This window comes from Lynx canadensis, chromosome B4, assembly GCF_007474595.2.
Source record: "Lynx canadensis isolate LIC74 chromosome B4, mLynCan4.pri.v2, whole genome shotgun sequence".
Taxonomy (NCBI): Eukaryota; Metazoa; Chordata; class Mammalia; order Carnivora; family Felidae; genus Lynx; species Lynx canadensis.
This window is the reverse complement of record NC_044309.1, coordinates 122,632,867-122,647,410: the sequence shown is the minus strand read 5'-3', so window position 1 is coordinate 122,647,410 and position 14,544 is coordinate 122,632,867. Positions and strand designations below refer to the sequence as shown.

At 45.5% G+C, this 14,544-nt stretch overlaps 1 protein-coding gene across 1 annotated transcript in view; it reads left to right on the top strand.

The window, feature by feature from the left end:
* The window catches only part of PAH (phenylalanine hydroxylase), a 72,539-nt gene that overhangs the window by 16,581 nt on the left and 41,414 nt on the right, over positions 1-14,544 (top strand). The window contains exon 3 of the mRNA XM_030323525.1: positions 6,658-6,841. Coding sequence (XP_030179385.1) covers positions 6,658-6,841 — 184 coding nt within the window. The remainder of the gene's footprint in view (positions 1-6,657; positions 6,842-14,544) is intronic.

Sequence of the window (14,544 nt, the reverse complement as noted above, 5' to 3'; positions counted from 1 at the left end):
CGGGGAACAATCGGGAGCTCGCTCCAGGATTTAACGGTGCTGCCCGTACTTTCCTGAACGTTTTTGGTTTCCTGTTCACCCCAGTGGGTTTAATTTCTGGATTCTTGGTCAACCAAGGCCGTTCCTGGCCCCCTCACAAGAGGAGACCAGTAAAATATATAAGCAGCCTCGCCCGCGTCTCCATGAGACCTCTTCTCTAATCTTTTAACTGTCATTTCTTACCCCAAATAGTGTAGCGGCCTCCAGACTGCTTCTGCCTTTGCCTCATATGGTCTATTCTTAAAACAGCTGCCCGAGGGGCGCCTGGGTGGCGCAGTCGGTTACGCGTCCGACTTCAGCCAGGTCACGATCTCGCGGTCCGTGAGTTCGAGCCCCGCGTCGGGCTCTGGGCTGATGGCTCAGAGCCTGGAGCCTGTTTCCGATTCTGTGTCTCCCTCTCTCTCTGCCCCTCCCCCGTTCATGCTCTGTCTCTCTCTGTCCCAAAAATAAATAAAAAACGTTGAAAAAAAAATTAAAAAAAAAAAAACAGCTGCCCGAGTGGCTCCTTTTGAAACGTGAGTCAAAGACCGTATCTTCTCTGCCTGATTACCTTCCATAGCTTCTTAATATCACTCTGCGTGAAAAGCTCAGTTCAGGTAATGGCCGATAGGTCACGCTCAGTTACTGCTCTGCCTCAGTCCTGTTGCCCGACCTCTTGCTCATTCTGCTCCAGTCATGCCAGCCTGCTTGGGGTTCCTCAGTCATGTTGTACACTGTCTTGCTCCAGGACCCTTGCACTTGCTGTTCCCTCATGGCTTGCTCTCTCATTGACTTCAGGTCTGTGCTTAAATGTCACTTGTTTATTTTTTGAGAACTTCCTGACCACACCGTTTCAAATAGCACCTTCATGGCACCCCCGGGATATCCGATCCTTCTTTCTGGCTCTGTTTTTCTCCATTCCATCTGAAGACTGTAAATTCTACTTATTTTTTCAGTTACTGTTTGTCTCCTGCTTTGAGAATATAAGCTCCAGAAAGGCAGGGATTTTTCCCTCTCTGTTCACTGTTGTATCCCAGCACCTGGAACAGCGTTTGGCACATGGAAGGTGCTTCATTAAATGAGTTCTCGAAAACTCCTGTCTGTTTACTTGAGACCAATGATTTGGGGGCATTCTTTGTGAACATCTTTGATGTTGCCCCCAGAAATCTCTGAATAGGCTAGAACATAACTTCATTTAAGTTTATTCTAAGGCAACAACACGGAGTTAGTCCAAAAGATCTTCCTTTTCCAACCTAGTACCATATGAAAATACCCTCAGCTTTTCCTTCTCCTTTTTGAAACATGCTCTCTGGAAAGGACCTGAGAAAAATTTAAGGTAAAGCAAATATTAAAGGGTAAAATAACTCATAAAACATAATGTGTTTTGCCTCCCAGGGAAGTGTGTTTATTTATACCAAATTGAGAGAGGCAGAGTATAGTAAGTCCTTAGTGGGTCTCCAGCAGCAAAGCCAAAATCATATGAGGTGAATTTCCCCTTTTTGTTACTGAGATGCCATGTAATATGATTAGTTGTACTTTAAACACAAGCAAACAGAAGTTCAGAATGACCAACTAATGTATTCAAAGGTGGTGAGCAGCTGAACCAGACCTTGAGCTAAGACTTGTTCCAAAGCCCACACTCTCTTCATTATACCATTCTCCTTTTCTTGAGGAATGAAATTAAGATGCAAAGGATGGGCCCTAAGCCTGAAAAGATCCAGAAGGATAGATCCATTTTGCACCATTGTGAATTCTGTATCTGTAATTTTATTCACCAGTTGACCAAACCCCCTTTAGAAAGATTTTCCTCAAGGGCGGGAACAGAAAGGGATTTCTGGCCAATCCCGATTGAAATAGGCTCTTCATTTCTATTTATTTTTCTCTGAGTCCTCAATCTCTGCTCAACAGGCCTGATTAATTAAGGTGTTACACGGCTGTCTTTTATGCATAAATCAGCTATTGGACAAATTATGAAATTGTCTTCGAAATACTTAACTCTAAACCTTTCTTGCCTCTATCCAGATGTCCATGTGGAGTAACAGGCAGAGTTCTTTGTCCCTCACCCAAAGATGTGGTGATGTTAGATGGGTCGATTTGTAAACCTACACAGACCCCTTGTTTAAAAATAAAAGTTCATTTACTGAATGGTAATTATGATCATAATCAGGTTTAGAGGTTCATTTCTAAAGCCTCTCTTAGCAACGAAAATTAATGGTATCTAAGGATCCACACTGATAAGCTGGAAAAACTCCAATAAGGAAATTGCATGCCAAACTTGAGAGTTAATTATTAACAAATTGATTCAAAAAGGAGAGAAATGGTTTAGAGAATTTGGCTGAGTGTTCTTAGCCAAAAACTTCACTCACATTTTAAAAGATATATTTTTCTTTTCATTATGTGCATAATATTATTTTTAAATTATTTTTTAATTTTTTTTTAGAGCAAGACCAAAGGAGTGCAAGTGGGGGAGAGGGGCAGAGGGAGAGAGAGAGGGAGAGAGAGAGGGAGAGGGAGAGAGAGAGGGAGAGGGAGAGGGAGAGAGAGAGGGAGAGGGAGAGGGGGAGGGAGAGAGACGGAGAGAGATAGCAAGAAGGAGAGAGGGAGGGACGGGAGGGGAAGGGTAGTGAGAGGGAGGGAAGAGGAGAGGGAGAAGGGCCTTTTTCTTTCTCTCTACTTTCTTTCAAGCTGCTCTTTTGAGGAGAGAGAGAGAGAGAGAGAGAGAGAGAGAATGCCAACAGGCTCTGTACTGGGCTTAATCCCATGACCCTGGGATCATGACCTGAGCTGAAATCAAGAATCAGACCTTCTAGGTCCATCCATGTTATTGCAAATGGCCAGATTTTTTCTTTGTTTTTATGACTGAGTAACATTCCTATATATATTCCTACACACACACGTAGACATATACATATACACACATGCACACACACCGTATCTTCTTTAGCCATTCACCCATTGATGGACACAGGTTGTTGGCATATCTTGGCTGTTGTACATAACACTACAATGAACATATGTGTGCATATATCTTTTCAAATTGATGTTTTTTTTTTCCAGATAAATACCTAGAGGTGGAATTGCTAGACTGTGTGATAGTCCTATTTTTAATTTTTTGAGGAACCTCCATACTGTTTTCCATAGTGGTTGTACTAGTTTTCATTCCCACCAATGCTATACAAGGGTTCTCTTTTCTCCACATCCTTGCCAACACTTACTTCTTATCTTTTTGATAATAGCCAATCTGACTGGTGTGAGGTGATACTTCATGGTGGTTTTGATTTGCATTTCCTTGAGGATTAATGCTGTTCAGCATCTTTTCATGTACCTGTTGGCCAACTGTATGTCTTCTTTGGAAACAGGTCCTTTCAAGTCCTCTGCTCATTTTTTAATTAGGGTGTTTGCTTTTTGACATTAAGTTGTGTAAGTTCTTTATATATTTTGGATATTAATCCCTTATTGGATATACAATTTGCAAATATCTTCTCTTATTCAGTTGCTTTTTTGTTTGGTTTCCTTTGCTATGCAAAAGCTTTTCAGTTTGACACAGTCCCATTTGTTTATTTTAGCTTTTGTTGAACTTGCCTTGAAGAGGCTGGTCCAAAAAATATTGCTAAGACCAATGTCAAAGAGCTTACTGTCTATGTTTTCTTCTAGGAGATTTATGGTTTCAGATCCTACATTCAAGTCTTTAATCTATTTTGAATTTATTTTTGTGTATGGTATAAGATAGTGGCCCAGTTTCATTCTTTTGCATGTGACTGTCCAGTTTTTCCCAGAACCATTTATGGAAGAGATTGTCCTTTCCCCCATTGTCTTCCTCCATATTCTTCCTCCATTGTCATAGATTAATTACTGTATATCCATGGGTTTGTTTCTGGGCACTCTGTTCTATTTCAGTGATCTGTGTGTCTATTTTTGTACCAGTACCATACTGGTTTGATTGCTACAGCTTTGTAGTGTAGTTTAAAATCAAGAAATATAATATTTCCAGTTTTGTTCTTCTTTCTCAATTGCCCTGGCTACTTAGGGTGTTTTGTGGGTCCATACAAATTTTAGGATTTGTTGTTCTAGTTCTGTGAAGAATGACACTGGTATTTTGATGGGGATTTCATTTATTTAACCTGTTGATTGCTTTGGGTAGTGTGGACATTTTAACAATATTAATTCTTCCAATTCATGAATACAGTATAGCTCTCCATTTCTTTTCTTTGATCAGTTTCTTTTATCAATGTCTTATAGTTTTCAGAGTACAGGTCTTTCACATCCTTGGTTAAATTTATTCCTAAGTATTTTATTCTGCTTGATGCAATTGTAAATGGGTTTGTTTTCTTAATTTCTCTTCCTGATGGCTCATTATCAGCATATGGAAACTCAACTGATTTCTGAATGTCAATTTTATATTCCATAATTTTATTGAATATATTTATTTGTTCCAATTGTTTCTGGGTGGAATCTTTAGAGTTTTCTTCATGTTGCATTATGTCATCTGAAAATGGTGATAATTTTACTTCTTCATTTCTAATTTAGATGCCTTTTATTTATTTTTCTTGCCTAATTGCTTGGCTAGGACTTCCATGTTTTGTTTTGTTCCAGATCTTACAGGAAAAGCTTTCAATTTTTCACTGTTGAGTAAGATGTTGGCCATATATGGGCTTTATTGTGTGGAGTTATGTTCCTTCTGCACCCTACTTTGTTGAGAGTTCTTATGATAAATGGAAATTATCATAGAAATGCTTTTTCTATGTCTATTGAGATGACTGCGTGGTTTTATCCTTTGTTTTGTTAATGTGTTAATGGTGTACCATGCTGATTGACTTGTGATTGTTACTTGCTTTTCAATGGTTGCATAATCTCCACGGAGTGATTCCACTGCAATTCACCTAATCATTCTCCCATAGCAGGAGTTTAGTTAGCTTACGGATTTTGGTGAAAATTTCCCCCATATGTTAGATCTCCAGAATTATAAAAACTGAGTCATGGCTATTGCGAAAGTGAGAGACTTCTCTCTGGAAGTGCTTTTGCTGAGGGTAGAGTGTGGGTGTTGAACATTAACAGCCTATAGTCTGTCTGCCAGCCCTCCCAGCCCCTTTTCCACCTCCCACCCCTTCCTACCCCTCCCACCCCTGCTGTACTCTTGTAAATAAGCATGCCAGAGGTGTGTCCACTCTCGGTTCTTGGCTTTGATGTCTTCTCTGGTCTACACAAGGCAGGAATTGGTTATCTCTTCTTTTAAACTTTCAACTTAGGCAAATAGTAGATGAAACTTACCCCTTTTCTTTCTTTCTGAGCCAAGAGGATGACGTTGCTCTTTGCTTTGTTTAGGAAGTCACCTCTGTTTGTCTAGAAAGCTTCAGAGCGACCGCTATCTCTCTGACCTTCCCTCCTCTAAGCACTCTCTCTCTCTCTTCAGTTGGGGCCCTCAAATTGGGCTACCTGGCCATCACTGTTAGGGGTATATTTTCTGCAGCTGGTGCCCATAAACAATGGCTCCATCATGTGCCTTCGGGGATTATGAGGAAGAAAGTTCAGGAAGAGTACCTGTAGGGGGTTACTTATTGCTGTGCTTGCTATTTCCAGAGGGTTCCATTTCTTGTGCTTGCCACACTAGTAGTAATAATGATAAAAGCTGGTGCTTGCAGAATCCTCACTGTATCTGGCAGGAAAGGCAGTGTAGTCACAACACCATGACTCCCAGTTTGGAAAAAAATGGTCCTCTCTCTCCAGCCGCTTTCAGCAAAGCACCGTCATCTCTGATTTCACATATTACATCCCCCTTAACCTACTCAAAGGCTTGTTGGGAAGGTCATAGAACATAATTCTAAACTGTGAAGTAATACTCAAAATGGAAATGTTATTGGGTCACCTGGGTGGGTCGGTCAGTTAAGCTTCTGACTTTGGCTCAGGTCATGATCTTGTGATTCGTGGGTTCAAGTTCTGCATCAGGCTCTGTGCTGACAGCTCAGGGCCTGGAACCTGCTTCACATGCTGTGTCTCCCTCTCTGTCTGCCCTTTCCCTGCTCACACTCTGTCTCTCTCTCTCAAAAATAAATAAACATTAAACAATTTTTTAAAAATTCAAAATGAAAAGGTAACATCATGGTAATTATCCATATTTTCTCTTCAACCCTATGCTACTAACAATCAAGGAGAAAGATACACTTCCCGAACTACAAGGGATTTAAACCCAATAAGCCTGACTCCCCTGGACCCTATTTAAAACCAGGCAATGTTGCTTCTGTGTTGTTAATTTAATGAGATATTATTATTGAGATTCTATGGGATTTTCTTTGGGAAAGGAGGTTTCCTTATGTAAACATTTTTGGCAACCGCTGCTCTAGTCATTTGAACCAAACCAAAATCTTAGGTTTGCAACACTAGGCTTTTAGCAGATTTCCATGTGATTAAATTCCGTCATTTGCACTGTTTCCCCCACATTTTGTTACTTGGTTTTGCCGAAGAAGAAAAGTAAACAACTTTTGCTACTTGAAGGACTTGCTTCTACTCCAACGTGTGTAACAAAAGTCCTGTTCCTCCTCTCTCTGCCTTGAATCGTGTTGTGTGTTTTGCTCTGGTTTTGCAGGTTTTGTCTGTGTTAATTCCACTGACAGGCCCCTCGGCCCTCCTACTTCTCTCTTTTAGGAGAATGACATAAACCTGACCCACATTGAATCCAGACCTTCGCGCTTGAAGAAAGATGAGTATGAATTTTTTACCTATCTGGATAAACGTAGCATGCCTGTCCTGGCAAACATCATCAAGATTTTGAGGCATGACATCGGTGCCACCGTCCACGAACTTTCCCGGGATAAGAAGAAAGACACAGGTAACAAACAGAGGGATTTTGCAACACCAGCGGTTTGATGCTGTCTTCAAGAAACAGTGGCAAAAATGCCATCCACTCTGGTAGACCATTGTGGGGGATTAATCTGGAAGGTGTATGTTAGGGACCTGGAGGAACCCCTGGATATTTTAGACATTGAGTAAATGTTAGTTCTTTCTTCACCTTCTCAAGATAGAGATTTCTTAATATTAATAATTTTCTTTCTCTTGCTGCAATTTTTTTATGTTCTAAATTTTGGCGATCACGAGTAAAGCTATTATAAACATTCGCGTGCAGGGTTGTGTGTGGACGTGAGTCAAAAACTCATTTGGGTAAATACTTAGGAGCGCGATTGCCGAGATGAACTATTTTTTCTCTTAAATAATCAAAACGCTTTGTCCTACTGTAAAATCAAAAGTTTTGCATTTGTTTTTGTTTTGTTTTTGTTTTTTGCCAACACTGAAGAATTTAGGTCAGGAGGATTTCAAACGTTATTTTAAATAACAATTTGAATGGGCAGAGATGCTTTCAAATGAGACCCACCTCTTCGCAGAGGCCTTTGAAACATTTTCTAAAAGATACCCCCAGGGCCTTCCTAGGAGACTTCTCTTGTTTTCCTGCCCCCATCCTTCTGTGGCTATCACCAGGACAAGGAAGTTTATTCCCCGATTCTGCCCCTGTGGAGCCCAGACGGCCTCGCACATGGGCTCAGGTCACCGAGGGGCGGCCACTTGGAATTCCTCCTCAGTTCAACCCTTTCTGCCCTCCTTCTCTTCCACCTCCCGAGCTGCTTCGCTGATGACCGCCTTCTCTTGCTTTTCCGGCCACCTGCTCCCGACAGGAGCTGCAGGCCCTCAGGACAAAGGGCCTGCCGGATCCTGGGGCTAACTGCCTGGCTTGGAGCAGGTGGAGGCTGGGCCGGCTGGGGCCCTGGGGTAAGAAATCAAAGCGATTGACAAGCAGGCAGGCAGCCCCTTGGGGAGCCAGGGAAAATGTATGTAGATCAGCTGAAGGGCTGGTAGCCTGAACTGGAGGCTCAGAAAGGAGGTTCTTAACGGGGACGTGCAACAGTAGTTAGGAGCCCAGACCCCTGAACCAGGGGTGACTTTGGGCAGATGACTGACCTTCACAATCTCCCACTGCATCGAATGGGAGTGACAAGAGTGCTTCGTAGGGTTAATGAAACACCACCGGTGGAGCATCGAGAACGGTGCAGAGCATGTTTAAGGGCTTAGTACATATTCTCCATTCTTAACCGTTATCATCACTGTTACTATAAATAATGGCCCCAGCGCAGGAGCTGTGAAAAGCCAGCCTGTACACAGCAACTTTTCCAGAGAATCTGAGACCTGGCAAATGACCTCAAAGGTCGTGCGGCCCAACAGACGTCTTCATTTTTCATTGGAAAAAACGGAGGCCATGACTTGCCTTAAGGCACAGAGTGAATTCTGTGCCGCTGTGGGTAAGCATGTGTCGCGGGCTTCTCTGCGCCAGGCCTGGTGATGCGAGCTGCGGGGAGAGAGGCCCAACACTACCCGTTCTTAAGGTGCTCACAGGCTGACCAGGGCGACAAGACACCCAGGTGAATACAGTCCAGGGACAGGTTCTGTAACGAGGACAAGGTGATGGAATCTGGCAGGGTGCTGACCTTTGAAACTGGGTTGACATCTGACCTGTGAAGACAATCCTGGAGGGACTAACCCTTGACAACAACACGTTTCATTTTATTTATTCATGTGGTCGGTCATCCCATCCCAGACTGGCTGTCCCTACCTGACACAGTTTCCTGACCCCAATGTCCACATAACGGAAGGGCTGCTAAGGGTGCTGGTCCTGCTCGAACAGCACAGCCTCACCCCTGCAGGGAGGGGCGGCTCTTGGGTTTCTCGGTTTTGAGAATTGCAGTCTGGGCCCAGAAAGATTTTTTTTAGGGAAAACAACCCATCCCTTTGCAGAGTCGTTCTTGCCATGGAACTCAGTGGGAGAATGATTAGAGGGAGAAAGGCATCGTGGTAGATCTGAATCTTTGATTCTGTCACTTGACAAAATGCCCTTTCTTTTGAGGGGCTAAGATCTCAGGAGCGAGTCTGACAGCAGGTTGAAGTGGGAGATCTGAACCCCTCGAATCAATTAGGCTAAGTCACTTTTCACTTTAGTTTTTAAGCCATTCAAAAGGCCATGTGGATGATAGAGAATGAAAGTTTCCAGTTTCTTAATTGCCAAAGTTCCCCACCCAAAACAGCTTAAGGGAAGGTTAATTATGGTGACATGTTAAAGAGACTCCAACCTTCTAAAATGCCTCCTGGAGGAGCTGATGTGACTTTAATAGGATTTTAATCCAGAGAGTCTTTTGAATACTTGAGATCTATTCTCTTGCCACCGTCTCTCCCGATGACCTCAAATCCTTCTTCAACCCAACATGAAAGAGCATTAATATCTTCCATCGATCAATCTACTAATCCTTTTACCTTTCCCTTTGAGTCTTCTGCATGACATTACATTTAGAGGGGGATGGGAAATTCCTACATGGAGGCAGATTGCAGCCAGGAGAAGCAGACGGACAGAATGTCTTGGCTAGACGGAGGTATAGGATTATCACCTTCTTAGAAATGTATCCGTTTGGAGTTATTTTCCAAGAGCAAATGGACATCTGGTGGATTTTGTTCAGGTTGTGGTAATGATGGGAATCCTGGTGTGGAAGCAGAGGGGGTCCAAACTTCCGGTACAGTTGTATTTTCTGTGGGGAGTGGAAAAGCTATTTATATATTTATTCGTCTGTTTACCTATTTCTATCTGTCTGGCCTGGGGGCATTTATGATTTTGTCTTTTTTATTTGGATCAATGCCTGAAGCAATGATTTAAGGGAACATATGTTGTGAGAAGACAAGAGCAGCATTATTACTCAGTCCTACCCCGGACACTGCCCCTCCGCCCCCGCTCCCAGCTCCGTCTTCGGGCCCCCTTGCTGCTCCAGTAGTGCTCCCCTGAGAAGCCTGAGGTCTCAGACCGGTCACCGGTGGAGGAAGGATGGGACTCCTTGCAGGAGTCTGAAAAGCCCCTGGGATTGTGGGCAAGACGGTACACATACGTGTGCATGCATATTTTTCAAGAGCGATTTTCCAAGGGGTCGTGGTCCCCAAGGAGTTGAGGACCCTTAGAGAGAAGCCAGTTTAGGGCTGGTGGGGGGTCCAGATGGTTGGAAGTTTCCCCACTCCCACTGCCCGTGGCAGCCTTTCCTTTCTCCCTTCCTTTGCTCTTCTGTTCTGTGCTTCCGCCTTCCCTCTGTCCTCTTCCCCCTTCCAAATCATCTCCGGTGCATTTCCCTTTGCCCCAAAGGGCACATCTCAGGGCTATAGGTGCTTGTGGCCCTGGGTCTGCAGGGGACCAAGGATATTTATGTTTGTAAAAACACACAGGATTGACAGCCTTTTTCAGTCTACCTGGAAGCTTTCAGGATGCACTGATGTTGTCATAAGTCATGGCAGCTGGGGATGAGACTTTTATTCCAGCAAAATGCCTCATTGATACAAGCCGACACACTCCTAAGAGAGTAAGCAAAGCATGGGGTGTGTACCAAGCCCTGGGCTGAAGCAGAAGCTCTTGGGGTTGTCAGCATAGGGCGGCTCCCTTGCAGTGGGTTAGAGGCAGCTCCGTTCACCTGTGAGGGAAGGTCCAGGGCAAATGCTCTTTCTACAGCCCAGTCCATTTGCCAGGCTGGGAAATGCTCATGAAGATCAGAAATTTAGAAGCAGGCTCTCTTTCTAAGGTGGGATCCCTCATTTGCATGCCAAGTCCAGTGTTTTCAAAATTCTTTCCTATTAGGTTGTTTCAGTTAAGCTTTGCAACGGCCACCTCAGCTAGAGCAAGCGTATGACATTATTGTCATTTTCCATATTAGGAAATGAGACGCAGTGCATCTTTCGGAACAATGAAGACTCCACACTCCAGGCAGCCATTCAAGTTTACCCTGTCAAATATCTTTCCTCTGGGTGGCAGGTGTGTTCCCTCCCTTGGAGGAGGTACTAAGAGAATATGAAATGATTGTAACAGTGTTGATTGGCCATTCATGTTGGATTGAGGGACCATGATAGCAACTCAGAAAAAGCCATGAATTTAGAGCCAAGAATTAGGATTTGGACTCCTATTCTGTACACCGCCTGCTAGATTTGACTCCCGTGTGACCCCCTGACAGCTGGGTGGCCTCATTACATCTTCTTTCTCATAGGTGAAGTAGAGCTGAGACCGACCAGGCCATTTTTTAGAACTTATGGGGAAGATCATGCAAGATACTCTGAAGGTTATGGTGTGCTATGGGTTGAACTTGCTTGAGTTGAATAGCCCCTGAACTTAGACATCCTTAAGCCTCGGTAGGGAGGGGCTCTATGATCTACAACGCCAGCCTACTCTCGGGCTATTTGACACCCCCAGCTCCGTGGGTCTGGACACTGGCCAGGCTAATAATATATAGAGAGTTGGTGGCAGCCACCCCCTCGCTGGGTCCAGCCTCACCTGGCAGCCAGGGAGACAACTTCATGTGTGAGATGATAGGAGGGGCGCTGGGAATGACCTCTCATTTCCAAGTATCACTTCCTATGAACGTGATTGTGATGCTTACCATAATCCACTTGGCTGTGTGTTATATTGGAAACAGCACTGTTCTAAGAGACAGAAGGCCAGCTTCTCATAGGGGTTCCCTCCTTCTTCCCTCCCTCCCTCCTTCCCTCTCTTCTCCCTTCCTTCTTTTTTCTTCTCTTCTTCCTTACCATTCTAACAACACCCATTACCCAAACCAGTAGCCTCTTTTTTTGTTGTTTTCATTCCTTTTGAAACTTTTGTAGTGCTTGACCATGCTACCCCTGGCATTCTCTCTTTCCTTAGCATTTTGTAAATTATGTGGCTCTTACTTATTAAGATTCTGACTCTTGGGGTTTCCTTTCATATTATTTTACTACTCTTTCTCAAAAACCACAGTCAGCTTTGCCACCTCTCCTCTTTCATTCACATTTATGCCCTAATTCAGTTTATCATTCATTTGCGCAATTCATATTCATTGAGCCCCCATTCGGTGCCAGTCACAGGATGGGGAGGGTGGGAAAAAGGATACACACGGTGCTGAGACCTGTGTATCTTATAATCTAGTAGGTGGTTCCTATGTGGCACGATGCGGGCAGGATTAGGAAAGTGTGGTTTGCATCAGGAGCACTTAGGAGGTGCCCTGAAGCCAGTTGGGGGCGTGGTGGGGAGAAGGGGGAGCAGGGTCAGGGAGGGACACGTGGAGGGAGACAGACATACTGTGGAAGAGGCTTTAGATGTAGTCTGTTCGTCTCAAGGTAGGTCAGCCATAACTGCAGGGGTAGGTGGCAGGTGTGCAAGGAAGGCTCTCAGAAAACACGACTCGGTATCTGGGGACACAGTGGGCAACTCGCCAGTGGATATGTTTATAAGATACATGGAATCTTAGAGAGGATATTGCGAGGATAGTTCCAGCTTAAGGTGGAGATTGGAATAAAGGATTCTGCAGGCCGTTCTTTTATTTACTCGTGATTTCATGCGTATCCATTCACTCATTCCATCACTGATTTATTTCAACAGCCTTTCACCCCTTTTTGCCCCTTTGCTTCATGCCTGGGTCCTTTTATTTGCCTGGTTCTCATTCTCATTTTAACATGGGGACGCAGAGGTCAGACGCTTTGCCATCATGTCACCGATACAGGTGCACCCTGAGCCCTCCGCGCCTCCACTCTGCCCAGGAGGGCGCAGGAACTAACTCGGCACCGTCAGCCAGCATTTGGCTCACCCGTTCTTGCCAAGACCTTTCTGCGGGGCATTCCTTACCGGGAAAGAAAGTCGAAGCACCTTAAAAGAGAAAAAATAAAACCCTCCAAAGCCTTCATCCTGCAGGGTGTTGGCACTCTACCTTCTCCCTGTTGGGATCGGCACACCAACGCTTCTCTGCGAGGCTGGAGGCCATTGCCTCAGAGGAGACATTCAGGAGCCTGGGAAGAGGGAGTGAAAACACCCTCTATTTTGGGCCCAGGAAAGGAGGATTTATTGCCCTCCCTGAGCCTGCTGGAGGCAGAAGTCTGGGGCAAGGCTGGGTGCCTCACTGGCTGGACCCTGGGGCTGGTGAACGTCTGGTGGACGGAGGGGGTTCGTGGGACTCAGCCTGCACCTTGAACTGCTATAAATTTAATAGGCCTCCTCTGACCCACTGGCCAGGAAGCAGGCTCCCTCCAGGCCCGCGGGGGCCTGTTGCTCAGGAGTACTCCTGAGCCAGCCACCCCTTGGCGTCCGGGCTGAGCAGTTGACCCCGACTTAACGAGACCACGACGTGGGTGTCCAGGGCCGGCTCTCCTGCAGGCTGCTTCCCCTGGAGCCAAATCAATATTTATTAATGATCTGCGCCCCCTCCAGTGCCTCTGACTTCACAGAGGGCCTCTGTTGCACCAGCCTGCCCAAGTCATTCATTAACGCCGAGCCCAGCGGCCCGTGAGGCAGGCGAGGGGCCCGCAGAGGCCAGCCCACCACGGAGATATTTGCAAAGGTCATTAATGAGCTAATCTGATTTAACTTTTCAAGACGGAGGCGTGGGTCGCTGGGGTCAGTCTCTATTCCCAGCACTGGCCGGGGTGGGGGAGAGGCCCGCCGCCGACCCTGAAGAAGAGAATGGAAAAGTGAAGGTGTCTTTGAGGAGCTGAGAACGTTGGTGTTAAAGAGTTCCTATCCCCAAATCCAGGGAGGTTTGGGATGGGAGATGGGGAGGACCTGAGGCTGTCCGAGGGATTTGCTTCAAGCGCTTTAGATTCCTGCTTTAGCTCGTTGCCCCCTTTCCCTCTCCAGGTGGAAGATCCGGAATCTAAGACACAGCACCCGCCCCCCTCCCCACCTTATTCTGAGCTTGCCCAGCACAGCGGGAGTTGCAGAGTCCTCATTTCCAGTGAGCTCCGTCATCTCAAAAAAGTCCCTTCCCCTCCGTGAGCCTCAGTTTGCTCATCAGTAAGGTGGAAATAATGTCTACCTCCTAGCATTGTTTTGAGAATGAAAACAGACAATGGAAGTGAAGCGCTTAGCACAGTATCTGGTGCAGACTCAGCTCTTAAAAAATTAACTTCGGGGGCACCTGGGTGGCTCAGTCGGTTGAGCATTGGGCTCAGGTTATGGTCTCATGGTTTGTGAGTTCGAGCCCCAAAGAATCGGGCTCACTGCTGTCAGTACAGAGCCTGCTTTGGATCCTCTGTTCCCCTCTCTCCACCCCTCCCCTGCGCACGTGCTCTCTCTCAAGGATAAATAAACATTAAAAATACTAACCTCAAAGGGAAAAATGTAGCTGTAACTTTTGCCTGGGAAAATCGGAAGATCCCAGGTGTAGAGGACAGGGGCACAGGTGTGAGCTCTGACCCTCCCGCCAGTGGCCTGTGCGACCCTACTTAACCAGACAGGTGTCTCTGGGTTCTGCTTGTGAATTCACGTGTAAGGGTGACAGATCGACCTACGGTGAGCCGGTTGCTTCTCCCCTCAACCGAAGAAGCCAGCCAGGGTTTGGCTGCCTCGCCCATTTCACAGATGAGAAGCCAGAGGCTTGGGAACCAAGTGACTTGCTCAGAGTCACAGAGCTTATGGGTGGGAGAGATGAAATTTGAACACAGACCTGCTGGCTTCAAGTCCAGGATGTGCACGCCCTTTGCACGGTATGCGATGTAGGCTTT